At 42.6% G+C, this 21,782-nt stretch overlaps 1 protein-coding gene across 1 annotated transcript; it reads right to left on the bottom strand.

The window, feature by feature from the left end:
• Window positions 1-15,714: 15,714 nt before the first annotated feature.
• Window positions 15,715-17,654, bottom strand: c2cd4a (C2 calcium dependent domain containing 4A). Its single transcript, XM_012833558.3, has 2 exons — window positions 17,457-17,654; window positions 15,715-17,225 (listed from the first exon to the last, which is right to left on the bottom strand). Exon 2 carries the CDS (start codon window positions 17,194-17,196, stop codon window positions 15,829-15,831), a length of 1,368 nt encoding a protein of 455 aa, XP_012689012.1. The 5' UTR covers window positions 17,197-17,225; window positions 17,457-17,654; the 3' UTR covers window positions 15,715-15,828.
• Window positions 17,655-21,782: the final 4,128 nt, after the last annotated feature.

The following is a 21,782-nucleotide window of genomic DNA, read 5'->3' as shown; positions in this document are numbered from 1 at the left end:
GGACAGCGCCCATCCCAACCACAGACTATTTGCCCTCCTCCCCTCAGGGAGGTGCTACAGGGCCCTCCGTTCCGCGACCAGCAGGCTCAGGAACAGCTTCTTCCCTGCGGCTGTCACCCTGCTGAACTCTGCACCACGGTGATGGCCCCCCTGGCTACCCCCTCACACTCCTTCCTACAGTGACTGTATTCCCCCCTCTACCCTGGCCTGACTGCCGGACACCTCCCTCCTGCCACTGAACATTTGCACTAAAATTGTTCATTTGTCTATCTATTTATTTAAAATTGTTGTCCATATCATTTTCATCGTATTTATATCTTATGTCTCCTACCTCATTTATAACTTTAACTTCTACTGCCACCTTCACCTGCACTTTACATATATCTATATGACATCTGCACTAATCACCATTATTGCTGATCATGTTCTTACTGTTCATACCACTTATATCTTATATCATACTGTATATATCCTATTTATTTATATTACCATTATGCACATACACTGCACTCTTCTGCTTTGCACTTCTGGTTAGATGCTAACAGCATTTCGTTGCCTCAGTACTTGTACTCTGTGCGATGACAAAGTTGAATCTAATCTAATTTCACAAATATTTTACATTGCTTGCTGTGTTCCTCACCAACAAACCGTGGAAGTGAGCCGAAGGCCCATTTTTCACATCTGGTGAGAACATTGCATGCTTTGTCTGGGCAGTCACCTAGATCCAACACAACCAGAACTTCACTCAAAGTTAAACTAAAAGAAAGTTGAAGAAGCAGAGTAGAAAGTTAGGTAGAACAAGAACTAATGAAATGCGCTGATGCATCATTCAATAACATTTTTAGAGCCTTAACTGAAAATGTTTTTAAAATGGGATTATGCCCTACACTGACAGGCCTTGAGGATCGGTCGTATGAACACGTTCACTGTGGGTGTATTCAGTATTGGCAGGATTAAGTCTTCACTCACGTATAAGGCAGCTCCCCCTAGCACCTGTACAAATTAAAGTATTTGGCTTTTTAATGACGAAAAGCTAGCTCAGTCCCCACCAGTCAACCTCGAAATCCAGACCTTCCCTGAGATTATTTATTTTACACTTATGAAGTGCTAATAAATTGGCTCATAAAATTAATACAACTCTCCAGTTTCTATCCCATATAAATCTGCTTCAATGCACGACAAATTACTCCTGAACCCCAGAGAAAATTAGTTGTGTCTTTGCAATGTGATCCTTTATCTTGGCTGGGAATGTGAAAGACAATATAGGCATCAGATGTTCACACAAATGCACAGAAGTCTATGCCCAAGCCTCCCATTAGCGTGTGTATGATGTTTTCCATTTCTTTTTTTATCGGGTCTATGAATGATGACTCACATGCATCCATGGTCGTGTCCCTGTTAATGAAAGTGGGGATAACAGGCAATCTCTTGGGCAAGGACACAGGAAGAGCCGAGGTGTGTATTCGTGCCCAAAGAACCAGAGGCTCGGCCATGTGACTGGCCTATTGTGTTTACCACTGCAGAACCATCCTCCAGCAAATGAATGCAGAGTTTGGGCAAGGAGCAGAGATAAAAGATTACTTTATTTACAGCTGTTCCTGCTTAGGCTTCACAACTCCCTCAACCTACTGCACCCACACGCTGATGTGTTACATAACAAGTGTCAAGCCATCATGTGTTAAAACAAGTAATCACCACAATGTGAATCTTATCACTTGCTAGATCACTGGGAGGTATTTTGAAATTCTAGTGTGTGTGAGTGTGTGTGTTGGTCACTGGTGTTCATTTCAGTTTATGTCACATTACCCTGAGACGCCTGGCACGTCATAGGATTATGGCAAATTGAGAGCAGACACACACGGCACATGAAGATAGCTCTAAAACAAGGTTAAGCCGAAGGTGTGACATTTCAATTAGTTTTTTTTTTTACAATGCCATGAAATAATTTTCCTCTTGAATGGCAGACATATTAAGGACGGTACTATTTTTAGTTTAAATTGGGACAGATATTACAGGTGATAAAGATTGACTAACATGGTCTTCTTTTCCATAAAATGCATCCCTTTCATAACATGAATCTTGTGTGGAAACGCTTGAAGTCTGAATCCTGTGTGGAATTTGCATAAAGTCTTCTAAGTCGAATAAGAAATGTATTCAGTACAAGGGGGTGGATTAACTCCCAATTAGCATCGGGTATAATACAGCCAAGGTTAATGGAAACAGGTTAATTCGTATTAAATCTCATAAATAGAATTGATTGAATGTCAGGGGTAGGTTGGCTCCTGAAAGGATATTATACATTTAGTAATAGCTTATTGTTATTTCATGAACTTGCACATTTACTCTGTACATTTACTTTACATTTACTTTAGACAAATGTACATGAATGCACTTAAAATATGTGAATGAGTTGGATGAAAACCCAGCTATTGTTGCATGGAATATACTCAGACCCACAATGTGTGTGCAGTGTATCTGCATTATGTAATATGTACAATAATCAAACCCAAAACCAGTGCCAGATTCAGAGATTCACCAAACAGAATGAAACGTGTTTCTTGCGAGCAAGCATTTTCAATCAAAGAACACATCAACAAGCACCTGAAACAAATGTTGTATGAACAACCGTAAGAGAGAAACATCATATGAACAAGGCTGAAGCCTTAGTTTTTTGTTTATTTGCACGCGACAGATAAGATGGATGCATGGCTAGTCTGGTTCTGACAGAGCAGAGGTGCATTGCTGTCATTAATAAGGTAGGAGTATGGATGAAAGACCTCACACATAAAAGGCTGGATCTCCATGGTTTCCCCTTCTATACCGGCTTCGTTGCCATGGAGAGAGAGGAGGAAAACCTTTCGGATTGTGGGGGGAAAAAGAGACAGTGATAGACAATGCTTCTGTTCGAATGCCAATTTCAAACGACTTTCTTATCATGACCTGTTTGCTGTATTCATGGGACTCCACTGTCCTCACACTGTTTACACTGTTCGCCTGCCTACTGTTCACACTGTTTACACTGTTCACTGCCTACATAACATCTGAGTGTAGAAAGGTGTCAGACATCACAGTTATTATGTAACTGTGTTAAATACACCAAGGATGGCATTGTGTGTCGTGAAAAAGACCTCACGACTGTTGGATGATTTTTTTCTTTAATTCTTTTATTTTTTTTCCAGCAGGGAAGGTCTCAATGCAAACGCCTCTTGCAATCTATTTGGCTGACACTTGTTTACTCAGCCAATCACACTCGCTGCAGCCGTGTCACATGCCTGTAGTGCAGTGGTTCCCAACCTTTTTTGGCTTGTGACCCCACTTTGACATCACAAAGCTGTAGTGACCCCAGATATTCAAAACACTGACAATTTTTTGCAAAAAAATATTTGTTTTCAATCAAGTAGGCCTAATAGAATTACAAACTATGTTGCAAGTAAACGTTAATTTTAGACCACATTAAGTGAGGATTTTATGGGCTGCAAATTAATTCATTCTGAACAAACAATGACAAGGCTAAGTAGGCTACAAATATGAGCTAAATATGGGCTCACCATATTTAATGGGACGGGTGAGCTTGCACATGTCTCGCTGCAGCCTTTCAAAGTTGGGTGGTATAGTAGACAGAGTGCATCTCATCTCTGCCGTTACATCCAGTTGCGAACGGTACTTTGATTTCATGCACACAAGAGCACTAAATCCGGCTTCACACAAATATGTGCTTCCAAAAGGAACCAACAGTTTTAAAGCACACTGTGAGATCTCGGGGTACTCTTCTCTTGCGCCAAACCAGAATTCCTCCACCGCCACTCGCGAATGCAGCCCCTGTTGCGTTCTATCAAGAAAGATTTTGGTTTCCCCACATATTCTTTATGTGTTGTCTCAAAATGTCTTTTGAGCTTGTTGGGTTTCATGCTCTCGGTAGACAGGACATTTAGGCTTCTCCTCATTGTTTTCAGTTATGCTAGTAAATCCATACTGAAGGAAGGTTTCATCACATTTTCGCTGTCTTTTTGGTGTCTGTTTCTGAGTTTCACTTGAAGATGTTGGCGACTCGCGTGGGTGAAGAAATCTTTCCATTTTCTTAATTGTATTTCTCTCGCTCTGATTTTCTTGCTAGCTAGCTTACTTTGCGCGCGGTTTATGTTTGATGTTATGTTTATGTTGATATGTGTGGTCGTGTGAGTCAAGATATGCAGAGTGCCCGCATTTTATTTTAATTCGATTTTTATGAGGGGTTGTTTTGAATTGTGTGTGGTGTTTTTATTTTTATAATAAAAACAATTATTTATATGTTTTTGTATTGATCACTTACTATTTCAGGCGACCCCATTTCAATTCCATGCGACCCCACTAGGGGTCACGACCCCAAGGTTGGGAACCACTGCTGTAGTGTATCAGATCCTCCACCTCACTGTTTGCTCTGTGCTTAATGGCTATTAAGAACATGGTTACATAACTTCCTGCAGGGTAATTAAGCAGGCTATATGTAAGCACCAGCCCCAGTGTACATGGATACCAGACTCTTTTCTGACACCCTGACATGACCCTAAAACAGATCCCCTCTGAAGACATCGCCAGCAGACACAAGCATATAGACCACTCCAGACAACCTTTGTGGGGGAGACTGTCACTGGGAAGAAAGTGACTTTTGTTTTTTTCAGATTACTGACTTCAAACTTCATCACAAGGCTATGGTGGCTCTTTGAACGATTTTTTTTTTTTTTTTTCTGCAACTAACTGTTGTTTTTTTAACACATTTGTTAACAAAGCTTGTGTCAAAAGTTTAGGCTCAATCATACAAACTTTGTGAAATTATCTTAGAAACGCATTTTATGAGACAGGACAAAATAAAAGCACTGCTGTAGTATCAGGACAGGTAGTGTGACCCGTGAAGCACAGTATGGCCCTGTACATTCTGTTTAAATAAGATACAATCGAAAAGGAAAGGCAATATGGTGTACTCCATTGTGACACGGTTGTTATGTACAGAGGGGGACACGCTTGGTGTGCACTCCTTACAATGACTCAGGAGGTTCCAGAGGCCATATAACCGGGAGCAGGTGCTGCGGAGTCCAGCTGGATCTGGTACGTGCAAGTCGGGCGTGCCTCAAGCCCGTTCTGTGACCTTACAGACAGCCTCAATCTGTCGGACCACATGTTTGAAGATAGGTCAAGCATGGCATGGACTGTTATATGGCCCTATGGTCTATGTTCTGTAAGTTAGAGAGTAACTTAGTAGAGATGGTCTAAAGCGTCTTAGGAATGCAAATGGGAGAGTATTTATATTTTGTCAGTACAATAAAAAAATAAAAAATTTAAAAAAGAGAATGAGAACAAACAAATCTAACTACAGAAGGCTTGCCTCTCAAGCTATCTACCTTATTCATGGCCGGCAAAATAAACTGCTTTGAAAAAATATGGCATGTCCTCTGTAATCAAGACAGCAGGGCCACTGTGACCACATCAAAGCAAACAGACGAATCATACCCAAGACTGCCCTCACACTGATTAAACCAGACAGTGCTCTTATGAAATACCCCAAAATATTTTCTTGCAACTATTTTCCATCACTCAACTACTTCTCACCTTCTTCACCGGCTTCTTCTATTTCCTTCTCACCACTGTTCACGTTGAAGCCACCGCCATATTTGAGGTATAAAACTATCACAATGGTGCATTAGATGGCACACCAAAAGACACAGTGCAGTGCTATAATCCCATAGTAAAGGCTAGCCCTAACTACAGGCTCAATTTCCTATGAGCAAAACTACTGAGAAGATATATGCCACATTACTGTCTGTGTACTCACCATTGTGTTATCACATTGTAGTATTGTTATCTTAATAATATGCATATATTGACTGATCTTCTATAGATCTTCTTTTTTTACACTCCTATCACGATGATGCAATGAGCTGTGAAAAGCAACAATGTAATTTCTCGGCAGGGAAGAGGGTGTCAGTGGAAGAGTGCAGTAACGAATACTCAGAATCACAGGCACTCATCCAAGCTATTTATTGTGGGACACGCGGCACCGGCAGACCCCAGCAGGTCCGTCGGGGGGACGGAGGGGACAGATGGAGAGGCTGGCCTAGGCTCTCTGGTCTAAGTGTCCTCCTGCAGATGTGGCACTCTGCATGACTGATCTGCTGTCTCTCACATGGCATGACGCAGGGGCATGACGCAGCCCTAATTCTCATGCCCCTGGCCATTAGTTCCAAATGATTGCCCCTGGATCGGAGGCAAGTAATGCCGGCGTTAATTAAGTCTGGGTGCACTGCAAACAAAACCCTCGTCGAATTTGTGATGAGCAAATACAGGTTGCACGCTAGTACTGTAAATATGCATATGGTATACTTTTGGAGTTTTTCTTAGAAAATGTGCACTGATAGGTGAAACTGTTTAGACTTGTGAAAACACAGTTCTTGAAGTGTGTCCAAACAAATCCTCCAGCTGGCATATAGACTTACTGGAGTGATAAACTGGAGTGATAAAAGATGGAAGACAAAGGTGTCCAAAGTCTGTGCAAAGAGATATGAACGTGTAAATATGCACGTGTAGATATGTAAATATGAGGTTAATCCAACAATGGAGTTAGACAAAGACCTTCTCAGAAGGCATTCTTAAGTTCACAAACCATTGCCAGTAAACCAGATTAACAGGAAGAGCAATCTGACGGGAATAGCTTTCAATTCCCAACAGTGCTTTTGACCGTAACTGAAAGGTTGTTTTCAATGACATGTTGTGCTTTTTCTGCCAGATATGGGTTCTTCTCCTCTGGACCTTTGAAGAAGAAATTGGAGGAGCAATTTAGCCAGTATAACTGGAAGAACTGCAAAACATCCAGCACAGCGTCAGAGCATCCAGACTTCTCATGCAAGCATCAAGTATTAAGTGTAGCCTGGTTTTGCAAGTTGTAGCAGAACTCATGATATTTACCTTTAAGCTATGTAAAATCAAGAACAGGATCTACATTGGACAGACAACACTGATTGATTGATTGATTGATTGATTGACTGACTGACTGACTGACTGACTGACTGACTGATTGACCATCAGCCATCCACTGAGAAAGGTTTGTGGCAAGCAGAGTTACATACAGCAATGCTATTTAGAGACTTAGGGTTCTGATAGGCCTCTCTGATGTCACAACATGGCATTAAATGGTGTAAGCAGGAAATATCAGTAGTTCCCCAACATGGCCTTTATTTAGGTGTTGAAATAGTGAACACATATTCATTAACTCTGCTTACTCTGGATCTGGATGATATAGCTAATCCAGAAGAAACTGTTTCAAACACTGTCTTGAATGCCTTACACGTATTCTGCACGATGGCAGTTGAAACAGAGGTGAGTGATAAGAAAGACAGGCTTTAAATAGCTGCTATTGCAAGCCTCAGGAGGTTAAAGCCCAAATAAGATAGGAAGGAACGGAGGCAAGTGTGTAAGTATGTTTTGGCTCTAAATTGCTCTAAATTATAACTGTGTTGTTGTCCAAACACCACCTAACTCAGAGGTACATTTGGGGAACAGAACAATCAGGAAAATAGACTTTATGAGTTGTGTTATCATGTTATCAGCATGAGGAAGCACATCATGTGAACCACATTACATCACCTACATTGATCAACACATAAACACTGTCGATTCCAAAACAAGAGCTTGCATTTGAAATTGAAAACAGATTGGCCTGGTTTTGTAGCTGTAATCCTAGAGGTCCTGTGTTGCCTTATCTGGTAACGGTATTATGATGTCATGATGTCATGTCCATTAGCAATACATGGGCGAATACAGTTATTGAATTTCCCAGTGGTCAATATGGTCTGTGTTGACTCTTGTTAGGTTTGCAAACACGTGGTATATGTGAACTGGGTAAGGGGGGAATATTAATAAACACGACTTTTACTGTCACCTGGTCAAAGCTTTTCTCATGCGTCACAACCTGCTTGTTATTGGACAATCCCATTCCACTTTATCAGGCTAAACATAAAGATAGATAGAAAAAGGTAAATAGACAGATAGATACATTTAGATGATTAATATTATTATATTCATAGTATTTCAGAACTCTGTAGATAGTTTTATTTGCTGAGGACATCTGTACATTTGTCTCCCACACCATGCAAGTTACTGAATTTGGGGCTTTTAAACAATGCCACATGTTTGGGGGTGGGTTTTTTGGAACTTTCTCTGGGGTCTTTCATCACAAGGTTGTTGTATGGAAAGAAGCAAAGTAAGTTCTTAATTATTTTCATTGACCAATTGTCTGGAAATGTGGTTGTTAGATGGAGTCAATATTTTGGAGTATAGAGTCAACATTTTACCTTGATAAAAGACTGTGTTTTTTGTTCAAATGAGAAAGAAGATCCAGGTCCAGTGGTTGAGGCAGAGGGGGACTCAGAGAGCTGCGAGGATGAGGCCGTAGTTCATCACACAGTGCTGACAAGCTGGGTCAGAGGAGTCAGAGCAAGCTGAGGCAGAGGAGGCAGAGGAAGCAGAGCAAGCTGGGGCAGAGGAGTCAGAGCAAGCGGAGGCAGAGGAGGCAGAGGAGTCAGAGCAAGCGGAGGCAGAGGAGGCAGAGGAGGCAGAGCAAGCGGAGGCAGAGCAAGCGGAGGCAGAGGAGTCAGAGCAAGCTGGGACAGAGGAGGCAGAGCAAGCGGAGACAGAGGAGTCAGAGCAAGCTGGAACTGGTTGCCGTTTGCTCTGGGGCAGGAATACAATGCACATCTTGATTTTGTGTTCTCAATTTAAATGATATTATAATTTAGATTTACTTTATTACTCACATTGTATTACTTACATTATGTATGTCACAAGAAGAATTTATTCAAATAATTCATTGTACAGACTGTGATTATGGGCAACGCTTTAAAATAAAAAAGGCAATTTCCTTTATTTAACCTCCTTTATTTTTTTTCTCAGATTCTTAGGAAGAGGTGCAATTGAGATGTTGGTCAGATGAAGTCCTGAACTCACTGTCGTTAAGTGGTGTGACAACAAGAAAGTGGTCTTGATATGATTGCATAACATCCTGCTTTGGAGAGCTGTAGTGAGCATGTTTGATATGACCACCAGAGCATATACAGTGCTCCACCTGAAGAGCCTCCTGCAGGCATTGAGCTTTTCTGCCAACCGGCCTTCTTTAGCAAAACACAGAGATAATTGGATTGTTGACATCAGTCACATGTTTCATCTTTATTCCACACCCATCGTACCACATCCTTACCAGAAACCAAAAAAAAAACAACAAACAACTCCTTTACAAAAAATGGTTGGGCTTGATCCTTCCGAGAAGGCATATCCTTCCTCATTCCTTGTCTAGCGCGAGTTGGCACGGAATCACATGTCTTGTGCATATGTGGTTAGGGCAAGATCATTATTGGTTTTGAATGAAACTGGAAGGGTGAGATAAACCCTGATGTGTGGTTGATGCTAATGACAGTGTGAGCCAAGCCGACAATACCTTATACCTTTCCCCTGCACCTTGATGTGACCACGTGATGGCTGCCTTTCTCTACAGCCTGATTAACATGCAGTAGCCCTCTCTGCCCAGAGCCGAGACCACAGAGGAGCACCTGTGTAACCAAGCAACCACCAGACACACAAGGAGGCCCTTTCAATCTCTTCCCCCCCATTGGAGTCCAGGATCCAAGATTTCTCTCAAACACCAATCCATATTAATGATGTTCAGTAAGAGGTCTCGTCGTCACACTTCCAGGAAGATCTAAAAACAACTTACACTGCACGCTGGATGTTGAATAGGACATGTTTGGAAGCAGAAAATTGAGATCATGAATATTCCCAGTTAGTGGCTGACACTAGAATGGACGTGTCTCAGATCTGGTGCAGAGTCCACTTGATTTGGATCAAATCTGCCTCAAAGTCAGCTGCTTCCTGACCTTGGGAAAGTGGGATGTTTTAACCCTGGTAACATTAGTTCACCTCCTGGATGCAGTGTTTTCTCCTGGGGCTAAATCCCAATGGTCCTAAATGTACAGAGGACTCCTACTCCATACTTTCATTCAGTCATTTAATTGAATAAGGTCTTCTGGATATTTCTCTTCGACGGTGGAAGTGAGTCTGGAATAGATCATATTAGAGAAAAGACAAACGCGCGTCATCTTGGCCAAGTCAGGACCAGATCCCTTCCACACTCTGTCTCTCCAGCCCCCCGCCTGACATAAGTCATTCAGAATACCTTCTCTCTGAAGGATTTGCGTGGGGGAGAGAGTATACGATAGCCATCCGTTAACAAGCTAATCAGTGTACGGCCAGACTGGGGAGTCACCCATAAACATCCGATGCATCACCAGGCAAAGCCCAGCTGACCAAACACAGAGCACAAAGGTGATGAGTAGAATGGGTTTTCCAGCAGAGCCCGAGAGGACTCCCCCGCCGCCACCATTAAACCACTTTTCAAACCCTTGATGAAACGTGGAGGCTGGGAGAGCCTGGCAGTCCCACCGATGGGGATGATTCAACCTGAAAGGCCTTGTGACGTAGGACAGCTAGCCATTTACATGTTAAAAACAAAGGGCAGCGATAAGAACTGGAGAGAGAAGAGAGTGAGAGAGAGGGGGCTGTTGCTTTGTGTAAATTATGACGGTAGGCGACTGAAAAGGATAACGAACACTGTATCATAGGCTTTCCCAGTGGGTGGAATCCCAAGCCTTGTGGAAAACAACCTACAACAGATATCATAACTGTGAGAAGGCCCATCCACCGAAACATGTACAGTATGTGAGAACTGAGGTAACACAGGTAACAGAATGACTTAGCACCCAGTGTTGCAAGAATGTATTGCTGCTCTAATATACTCTTAGATAATCCAGAGAAATGTTTTATGAATGTTTGCCTCCTCATTTCTTTTTGCTATTGATACTCAAAACCAGTGGCGGCTCCTGAAAAAATTCTCAGGGGGGGCAATTTTTTTTTATAATGATTAAGGCGACCCATTCAGTAAGTACATTAAGTTAGCTGATTAACTCATACAGCAATACCTTTTTGTCCACTATTGGCAGCACACAACAGTAATATGTCCCCTCTTGCTACATAGCTAGAGTAGCAAGTTACAGGTGGAAAGCTATAGAAGAAAGTTGCATCCAGGAGCCTTCATAAGCAAACATGATGTGGCTCCACATTAAATTATCCCACTTTTTCATTATCCACGTGTCTCAAATGTTGTATGATGTAACATAGCTTAACAGGACACATGATATGTCCAGTAACATCATAAAGAAGGGGTAACATAAGTCAAAAACAACAATATTTATTGACTGATCTTGAAAGTATTGGCTTACAAAAGCAAAATAAGTCATCACATAAAAAATTATTCAGTGTTAGTGCAAGAAGCGAACTGTGAAACACACTGTAAAACCTATGAAAAGTGACAGTGGTATATGAAATACAGACCGCATTAGCCACGCGATTTTCTTTTGTTCCAATTCTTGGATGTAGGATTTCCCTCCCTTTGTAGAAACCTGTTGAATGGATACATTTGGTCTAGGAAGTCCTAATTGTTTTGTTGTCAATTTATCTTCATTAGTACGCCGACTAAAAAGGAGTTTCTGTCAAAGAGCGAATCGAGTTATTGCACTGGACAGGGCAGCCATCTTGACAGAATATGCCTCCGTCGAAGCTGTATGACGTTCGTATAGGCTTTTACGTCCACTACTTATGACAAGACCAGGAGGGGCGAGCCCTCCCGGAAGCCATAGAGAATGCATTGAGAGCTCTGTTTTGTGAAAAAAATGGATTTAACATGGGAGTCAATGGGAAAGGTCTGGGGCGATTTTCATTTCGCCCCAAATCGCCCCAGAAGGGGTGGGGCCATTTGAAGCACGACTTTAGGCTGACTGAACGACTGTTACCTGATTCGACAATGACATACAGAGACAGATCAGACGGTCTAGTGGTAGAATCCGACAGAAAAAAAATATTACATTTAAATGTACGTGTCATTTACGCGACTTACAAGAATATTGCGTTTATACATAAGGAGTTTTTTTTTTTTTTTTTTCCTTTTCCCCTAGGCAGTGCGTCGCCCCAATCGCCCTTATGGACGAGCCGCCCCTGCTCAAAACACAAATTGTCTATAAAGTGTTTATTTCACCCGATGACCCAAAAGCCTTTGTATCAATCAGCGCAGGAGCAGGGGGTCCTTGTGTTCAGCATGCAGAGCCTCATGTCTGAGAGGGCATTCAGGCCCACATCTGAAGCGATTCAGACGTTAATGTTTAACCCTGGCTGATGGGGAGCGAGCTGAGCTGAAGCGGATGCTTTTAGAAACGGATCTGATCTGCTGAGGAAAGCAGGATGTATCCACACACACACACACACACACACACACACACACACACTTCACCCCCTCCCCCCACCTGCCTGCCTGGCCAACTCAGCTTCACAGCTCTGGTTGCATTTCAGCTAAGTAAACAGCTATAGGCAGACTGACGATGGAAACTATAGGATGGCAACAAAGCTGTGTTGAGGGGAATTGGTGACTTACTGTTAAGTTGGGGTGGTGGCTGTGGATAGGGGTTTTGTTTTGCTATATTGTTAGATTTGTGTCACCAAAAATGTTCTCGTGTTTCTGAAGGTCACACAACATGAGCACAAAATCAAAGCAATATTCAATCAAAGCAGTAATGAGGCCCTCTTAATGGCCTGTGCAAAGAGGGAACCGTTAATTCAGTTGGAAGACCAAACAAGTCATCGAGATTACCATTGGTAGGGTTGTGCTCCAGTGTTCAGACATGAAGATGGCAAAGTCACTGACTTCAAACAACACAGTTGCTAAGCAACTGCTATTTTCTATAGAGAGCATCTTGACAGAATACCTTTTTTTAGGAAGTTAATGCGAGCTCATTATTTAAACCAGACCTGACAATGTGGCCCAAAAATACACAAACACTTCCGAATCCATCTGACATTTTCTAATAATGCATAAAACATGGCTGGATAATGACTGTGTTACATGACTGTGTTTGTGCCACGTATGATAGTGGGGTATGTATTCCTGATATCCTGTTCGCTGCTCAAGCCATGTGAATGAGCTCACGTGGTAGCAACCTTTCATGTCATGTCAGATTCATGCTAGATTCAGTTTTAGCTAATTATCATTAATAGGTCACACACATTCAGTGTTTGATCTGCCACAGTGTGTATCCTGGACAGATGAATGGACTTTGTGAGATGGTTTCATATGAGTAAGCATGTGAAAATTGCCCACTAAGAATACTTGACTTAAATAAGCACATACTTATAAAACAGTGTTTTATAGCGCCGGTTATTTCAGATTTTTGAATGCTTGTAAAATAATGCTTCAGTGCACCACTGATAACCGTATTTATGATTTATCACATTGTTTGGGAACAGATCAAAACACTTCACCAAACACTGTGTTTTTCTACAGAGGACATTGGACTTTCGGTGTGCCATATAGATCAAGACTAGTTTAAAGGTGCCTAGACCTCCTACAGAAACAATATTTGGTCTCATTCCGTGTCACAAAGGCTTCACATAATGGTTAACTAAGTTTTAATGTATGTTGGTAAGCGTGTATCTTTGTTCTTACCCTCATTGCTACCCCCCCCCCCCCCTTCTGACAGGTGAAGGGTGAATTATAATGTTTGGTTCATATTTTCTCCTAAGTTTATGACTCTCTGTGTCCCCCTTGGGTGTCTCTTGTGGATGTCCGCCAGAATATCACCTTCATTTACAAATGGAAGTTTCCCTTCCTTCTCTTACCTTTGAGCAACCCTGAAGCACACACATGTAGCGTGCTTTAAAAGGATGAATGCTGGATCCTTCCCTTGATATTTGTTTCTCAGACCACACACACTTGCGCTGATGAGAATGTCTTGATTTAAATGACACGATTCACAAGATCAAAGCCCCTTTACACTGGAAAGCTACTGCAGCACGACACATCAGCCAGTGAAGTGGCTCAACTCTGAAAGCCCTCAAAACTCATGTTCATGGGATTTTCCATCTGCGGTCATTGATACACAAACAGGATACAGTCATTACTGGCATGTTGACTTGGATGTTTGAACAACCGTAAATTCTGTCATGTTAGAATTACTGTAGGCAATGCTAAATTCATGACGCAGCCACTTACCACCCCTTGATTATGTGGTACACATGTATTTCGTCCTGACTAGTTCATACTGCTGGACCAACTTTACACTTAAATTGCTGACTACAGGGGCCAGAGGTGTCCCAGAGACATCCACACTTAATTATTTAAGTAGATGTTTTTAACCAAAGCTACTTATGATATTGTACACTTGTATTAGTATGTGTAGTCTCTCTGTGAGTCACACACATTTAAATGCTGGTGCTGGTAACACCTTGCTTTACCAGTTGTGTCATAGGCCTCTCTTTTATGGCTATCAGAAGGTGACCGCAGCTATCTTAGAGCATTCCAGAAATGTATATATGTTATAGCAACTGTAAGATGAAAGACATGCGGTGTACAGATAAAGTTTGACCCCTCCCCGTGTGTAACGTTTGGTTGGTCGGAGCTCACAAAGCAGACACTGGACTGGTCAGCATTTAAAAAACGCCAGCAGCTGATTTGATGAGAATGGTTGAGCCAGGTTTCAGGTTACCATGGATATTTTTAATCCCTCCAAAGGTCAGGAGGAAACAACAGGCTTAGAGGAAAGGGGAGAGTCTGTCTCAATCCAGCAACGGAGGAAGGCATGTTTATCATTAAGCCAACCGTCCAACTGAAACCAGTTCACACAGCCATCACAGAGACTGTCTCTGCCATCATTCCAGCTGGTGCATCATTCAAATAAATCAATCATTAAAAAAGAGGAAGTGATGTGCGTTTTGCAGTGGGAACATTTTGCTCTTAAGATTTTAAGATAGAAGTGTTAATTAGAATGGACAAATAGAACTTTAGTAAAAAATCATCTGAACTTCTATTATTTGTAGACAATCACACAGTGCCAAGGCAATGAGAATGCAAAATGCAATGTAGGTATTTCTGTTTCATTATACAGAAAAAAGACTTATAGAACCCTTTATAGGAGCTCACTTATGTATGCTGTGCATATATCTTTCTGTACACAGCTAATTATCTCTTGGTGACACTAGTTACTATAAGAAAAGATAGCAGTGTTATCAGGGAAAGGTTTCCATTGAAAAACCATCTGTGTAGTCTGATGGCTGCCTATATAATATAATAACCCTTCCCTTTCGTGTGAAGGTCAGATGTAGCATCCCAGATGCAGAAAGGTGTGAGTGGCTGGGATGGTGCCTAGGCACAGGTAAAAGTAACTGCAATGACTTTTGAGCTACCTCAAAACCCTAATCAAAACGATTATACGTTTGATTATAGCAGTAACTATCTACTGACTTTAATACATGTGCAACCATCTGGTAAGACAGCATGCCAGTCACCCATTTAACCTGATACCTTGGTCAGATAATATGCCAGTTGCAATCTCTCCTTTGTGAACGTTTAGTTTTAGTTAAATACCTTTAGTTTTTATGTAGATTTACTGTAAAATGAATTCAAATTATGAATTACTGGGCTTTTTATATGTAAACAGCATGAAAAACTCAGAATTGATTTCCAAGAGAATTCCATTCATAACTCAGGTGTTTTTGTTGAATGTGCGAGTTCTTGATTTGCATCTACATTCAGAGTAGATCATACCTCATCAGAAAGAAAAATATGGCAAGCGGGTGTTTTTCTCTTTTTCACAATTTTTATTAGAAAACAAATCATCACAATGTAAAAAAGTAAATAAATAGCCATTTCCATATTACAAAGATAATAAATAAGAGCAATTCAAGAAGATGGACATTAGTGTAATATTACACATTAATGATGCTGGTGACTGGGAGCTCACAGTCACCCAGGATATAGTCTCTCTTCATGGTGCACATTTTATTGACCACTTTAAAGCGCAGCGACCACAGAGACAAGTCCTCCTCCGAAACCCCGTCGAAGAAGAAGTCTTCGTTGAAGATGGGGTTCCGGCTCTTTCTGATGACCGTGCTGCGCTGCTTCTGGACCTTTCCGGGCACCAGCGAGATGCTCACGCTGCAGTTGATGCTCTTGGGGTCCACGGCGATCGAGTAGAGTCCCTCAGCGCTGATGAGGCGCACACGGAGGCGCTGGTTCTCGGGGCAGTACTCCGCCGAGAGGCGCAGCACGCCGTCCCTGCCCACCGACACCAGGCTCTCCTTCATCACGCGCTCGCGCTGCAGCACCAGGTCAATAGGGAAGATGGCGGGGGGCGCCAGGCCGTAGCCACACGAAATGGGCTCCACCAGGCCCTCGGACGCCCTCCGCAGCACGTTGGGGCTGTTGTCCGTGGAGCTGCTCTCGTCTGTGGAGAGCGAGTTGTTCCTGGAGACGGCCGTCTTGCGGATGTTGCGGTACAGCAGCCGCTCGTGGCTCAGAGCCTTGAAGAGGGAGCACTTGGGCGGGCAGCGGGGCAGCAGCGGCGAGCTGAAGGGGGAGGACTCTGTGGAGGAGGTGGTGTCACTGTCCAGCGTGCCCTGCCTGTTGAGGGTGAACGCCCTGGGGGAGAGCCTGGTGGTCAGGCTGTTCAGGCTGAAGTGGGGCGAGGTCGGGGAGGAGGGGGAGCTGGAGGTGGAGGATGTGCTCCTGGGGGAGTACGTGTTGGACCTGCTCCGGGGCAGCACCAAGGGGACCCCGTTTGTGCTGGGGTCATTGTGGAACAAAGACTCCTTCCTGCGGGTGTGCGGGCTCTCCAGGAGCGTGCAAAACCCGTAGCAGGTCTGGGCTTTGGCCAGGTGGGGCAGTGAGAGGGCCGCCTGGCTTTGGGGGTCCGCGTTGGTGGTCTCCTCATCGCTGAAGGCGTCATAAGGTCCATCGTCCACACTCTCCACCTGGATGATGTGGGCGACCAGCTCCCGTCCAGGAGCCTCCCTCTTGGGGCTGCCTCTCTCACAGGTAGGTATTCTCATGACGGCGGCCACCTTGCACTGCTCCACACCCTTCGCCTCCACGGTCGACGGGATCTTCGGAGGGATGCAGAACTCAGGGATGGTGTCCGGGGTGATGATGTTGGGACACAGCGATGCCTTCTTGGTCTTTTCTGCGGAGTGCTTGTCGCCGAACATGATGTCCCCGATTCTGAAGGTGTACTCCGAGACAGGCAGGGGCAGGTTAGTTCTCTCCACCGACACACGGATCTTCTCTACCATCCACATGAGCTCACAGTGATAGACCAGCTTTGGAACTGTGGAACAAGAGAGAGAGGGATTTTCAGTATACACAATATTCACAGCCAAACATGGTAAACAGTCACACTACCTGACAGAACTGAATATTTGTTAAAAAAGTATAAACTCTTATATAAACTCCATATACATTCTTAACATATTGCCATATGTTAGGTGAAACAGGATAAACTCTTAGAAATGGTCATTTGTGCTGTAACAGCACCAGGTTACTGGATGTTGATGCTCACCTTAATATGCAGCTGTATGAGCCTTAAAGAGTTTTAGATTTAATCCACCACTGAACATCCAATGCACAGTCAGCACAGCTGTTCCACAGCATCAGTTCAGGTCTTCAGCGTGACGACTGAGGCTCTCTCTTGAACAGCAGGGTTACAGTCTCTCCTCCGTGACCACACCGGCTTTTCTGAGACTCCTCCTGCATGCAACAAGTGCTTTTATATTTGCCCAGCAGAGTGGGTGGAGCCCCAGGAGCCTCCTGCATTTGGATAGTTCCCTCCCTGTTTTTCCCCAGCTCTCCATTTCCATGGAGATGACCAGGCAGTAACATTGCAATCAGGCAAAGTAAAGGCCAGTCCGATAAGCAAACTGCTGTCAAATCCAACAAATGCGTTTGATAAAGAGGTAAATGTGTTAGTTGGTTTGTTTGATTTTCCGTTCTTGTTGATGAGGAAAGGAGCTGACAGATATCCCCAGATATCTTTAGGTGAATGTGTAAGCATTTTTAAGGAGGGAGGGAGGGGGGGGCTTAGGGAATGCATGATAAAATGATATAACTGCCTTTTAAGAATGTAGGTCAATCGTGCCTAAAACATATGGATGGGAGTACCATAAAACTTCTCAAGGCTTGACATTGTACCATAAACCTTATCAGAGTGGCCAACTTTCAAGGCTGACTTGGCATGAAAATCGGTGAGATTGACAAATATTGACCGAAACAGGTGCATTTATTTGTAGTGAGATGGATTGAAGTTGATGGGAATTTTTCTCGTACCACTGTGAGACAAGAAATGAAAGCGTGCCTCGTGCCAAAAGTGTGAGACTTGGCAACCCCGCCCTTCTCAAGGTTGGGCATTGCTTGCCTTGTGACATCCACATAATGTGAACAGAGAAGGCCTTGGTCACATTTTTTACGTTATTAAATATTTAACTTGGATTTAATATGAGAATGTGGAATATGAATGCACACACTCACATATACTCACACAGAGAACTTGCTTGAGAGATGGAAGTTAGAATGTCACCGATTTTATTTATTTTTTTTTTTATATATATTTATTGAATGAAGGGTACATTGGGGTTGTACAGAATAAGATTACAAAGGTATCCTTCATATTTTCTGATATTTTACAACAACATAAACAACAAAAGCCCCACCCCCCCACCCTCAGGAAAATAAAAATAAATAAATAAAAGAAAACACAATCAAAAAAAATTTAACAAATATTTTTAAATAATACAAAATAAAGAAATAAAGGCCAGCATATGGGGGTAGATTGAATCTTGACAGATAACATTATGCACAAGACTAGTTCAGGAAAAGAAGAGAAAAGTTGTGAACTCAAGTGCTAGAAGTTGCTCATTGGGCCTGTTTTTTCTCGCTGGCGGCTGCCCATTTGTCTAGCAGAGGTTGCCATGTTTTTCGGAAGTGTCTATCTTTGTTGGTGATCGTATAGCGGAGTCTTTCCATATGCAATATATTGCCCAACTCCCTAAGCCACTGTTGGAATAGGGGGCCAGCGTCTGACTTCCACTGTTGCAAAATGAGGCGCCTGGCCAACAGAGTACAGAGGGAAATGGCTTGCCCTTCATAGCTTGTAATGTTGGGATCATACACCACTGAACCAAAGATGGCAAGGAGTGGGTCTGGTGTAATAGTTTTATGGAAAGCCTTTGAAATGTAGTCAAATATAAGAGACCAGAAAGAAGTTAGCTTAGAACAAGACCAAAACTGATGTGTAAGAGTACCAGTTTGTTGTTTACATTTATCGCATAAAGGAGAAATGTTGGGGTATATGTCATGGAGCCTGGCTTTCGAAAAATGGAGTCTGTGAACTACCTTAAATTGAATTAGAGAATGCCTAGAGTTGATAGAGCTGCTGTGAATTCTATCCATAATTCCCTCCCAAACAGTTATTGAAATTTCCATGTTAAGTTCCTGCTCCCAATAGTTTTTCAACTTGTCAGTGGGCACCACTTCATGGGCCCTTAGCATATCATATAAAAAGGAAACTGTGCCTCTGCTACCTGGTGTAAGGCGTCGAAGACTGTCCAGTGTGTTGTGTTTGGGCATGTGCTCGTAGTGTGGTATATGAGTCTTGATGTAATCCCTAATCTGGAGGAACCTGAAGAAGTGTGCAGACGGTAAATCATATGTCTGTTGTAGGTGTTGAAATGACATTAGGTTACCTTCAGAGTACAGATCCCTTACAAAGACAATATTATTGGCTTTCCATCTGGAAAAGGCTGGATCCATCAAAGCAGGTGTGAAAGCATGGTTGTGACAAATTGGACTGTCTATGTAGACTTTGGGTAAATCAAGAAAAGATTGAATTTGTTTCCAGATTCTTAAGGAGTGAAGGATAACAGGGTTGTTTATATAGGGAGGTGTTTTTGTTTTCGCCGGGTTATTAAGAAGTGCTGGGAGGGAGGTGGCACCACATGCGGATATTTCTATCTGGAGCCATGAGGGCACGCCCCCTTGACTACTGACTGTTGGCATACCATTTTGCCAGTGTAGTAGCGCATTCAGATTAGCGCCCCAATAGTATAGCTTAAAGTTTGGCAACCCAAAACCACCTTCTGCCCTACACTTCCCTAGGTGTTTTTTGGATATTCTGGCTTTTTTATTGTTCCATATAAAGGCAGATATGATAGTGTCCAGCTTTTTAAAATAATAGAGGGGAATGAAGACAGGGATATTTTGGAAGATGTATAGAAATCTAGGGAGGACAACCATTTTTATGGCGTTAATGCGACCCACCATAGAAATGGGCAGAGTGTTCCAAAATTGGATATTCTGATTTAACTGTTGTATTTTAGAATCCCAGTTGCTGCTGAGGAGTTTCCCATGCTCCCTTGTTGCAATGATACCCAAAGTTCTGAATTGGTCTCTTGTCATTTTAAAAGGAGTGGTGCGTAGAAAGTTTAGGTCTACTTTGTCTGATATAGGCATAAGTTCACTTTTTCCCCAGTTGATTTTATAGCCAGAAAAACTGCTAAAAGTATCAATTAGCTGTAGTAAAGGTGGAATGGATGATTTGGGGTGTGACATAAATAGTGTGATGTCGTCCGCAAATAGGGATATCTTATTCTCTATATTGTGAATTTTAATTGGAGCAATGTCCCTGTTCAACCTAATTTGACTAGCTAGAGCCTCAATGGCTAGATTAAATAGATAGGGTGAACAAGAGCATCCCTGACGAACACCCCTATGGAGATGGAATGGTTGTGAGATGTCACCGTTAGTGAGAATTGAAGCTTTAGGTTGAGCATAGATGATCTCAATCCATTTAATAAACTCTAGGCCAAAGCCAAAGTATTTCAGGGCAGTCAACATGTACCTCCATTCAATGTAATCAAAAGCCTTCTCGGCATCCAATGCGATAACCACAGACTCATCCTTTTGTTTCTGGTAAATGATGTTGAAAAGACGACGTAGGTTGAAATATATATGTCTACCCGGGACAAAGCCAGTCTGGTCCGGGTCTATTAAGCTGGCTATGTATTTACACATTCTATTGGCCAACACTTTGCTGAGTATTTTTGTCTCCATCTGGAGAAGAGATATTGGACGATATGATGACATATCCAACGGATCCCTGTCTTTTTTGAGGATCAAAGCAATGTTTGCATTGTAAAGTGTGGGGGGTAGTACTGAAGTTTCCTTAGCATGGGTGAACATGCGCAAAAGCAAAGGGGCGAGTCTAGATGAGTATCTCTTAAAAAATTCAATGGTAAACCCATCCGGGCCACCGGCTTTGTTGTTAGGGAATTGAGAAATAGCTGTTACAATCTCCTCCAACGTTATGACGGCGTCCATTGCCTTAGCTGCTGTTTCGTCTAGTGTAGGGAGCTGGCTGTTCTCTAAAAAGTGATTCATTATCTGTGGATCCGTGGATTTGACTTTAGACTGGTACAGGTCCTCATAAAATGATGCAAAGGCCTTGTTTATTTTGACTGGATCAGTTGTGAGGTTACCCTGTTTGTCTCTTATTTTGTGAATGGCGCGTGTAGCCTGTGAATGTCGCAGCTGTCTTGCAAGAAGTCTGTGAGGCTTGTCACCCAATTCAAAATATTTTTGTTGTGTTTTAGCAAGTAGTGAGCCAACTCTTTGAGAAAGTATAGTATTATATTCATATTTTAAGTTGGTGATTGTCTCTAGAGTGGCGTCATTGGGATTATTCTTATATGAATCTTCTTGAAGAGATAGGTCACGTTCTATAGCTTTTAGTCTACTGCCTTCAATTTTCCTTTTACTGGAGACATAAGCTATGACATGGCCCCTGATGACAGCCTTCAGTGTTTCCCACAGGATGGAGTCATTGACGTCACCA

This window comes from Clupea harengus, chromosome 3 (genome assembly GCF_900700415.2).
Source record: "Clupea harengus chromosome 3, Ch_v2.0.2, whole genome shotgun sequence".
Classification (NCBI taxonomy): domain Eukaryota; kingdom Metazoa; phylum Chordata; class Actinopteri; order Clupeiformes; family Clupeidae; genus Clupea; species Clupea harengus.
The sequence above is the reverse complement of the archived record's forward strand: the minus strand, read 5'-3'. Positions and strand labels throughout refer to the sequence as shown.

Excerpts from the sequence above, each read along its gene's own strand:
- c2cd4a (XM_012833558.3), bottom strand. The coding sequence starts at position 17,196 with ATGTGGATGGTAGAGAAGATCCGTGTGTCGGTGGAGAGAACTAACCTG.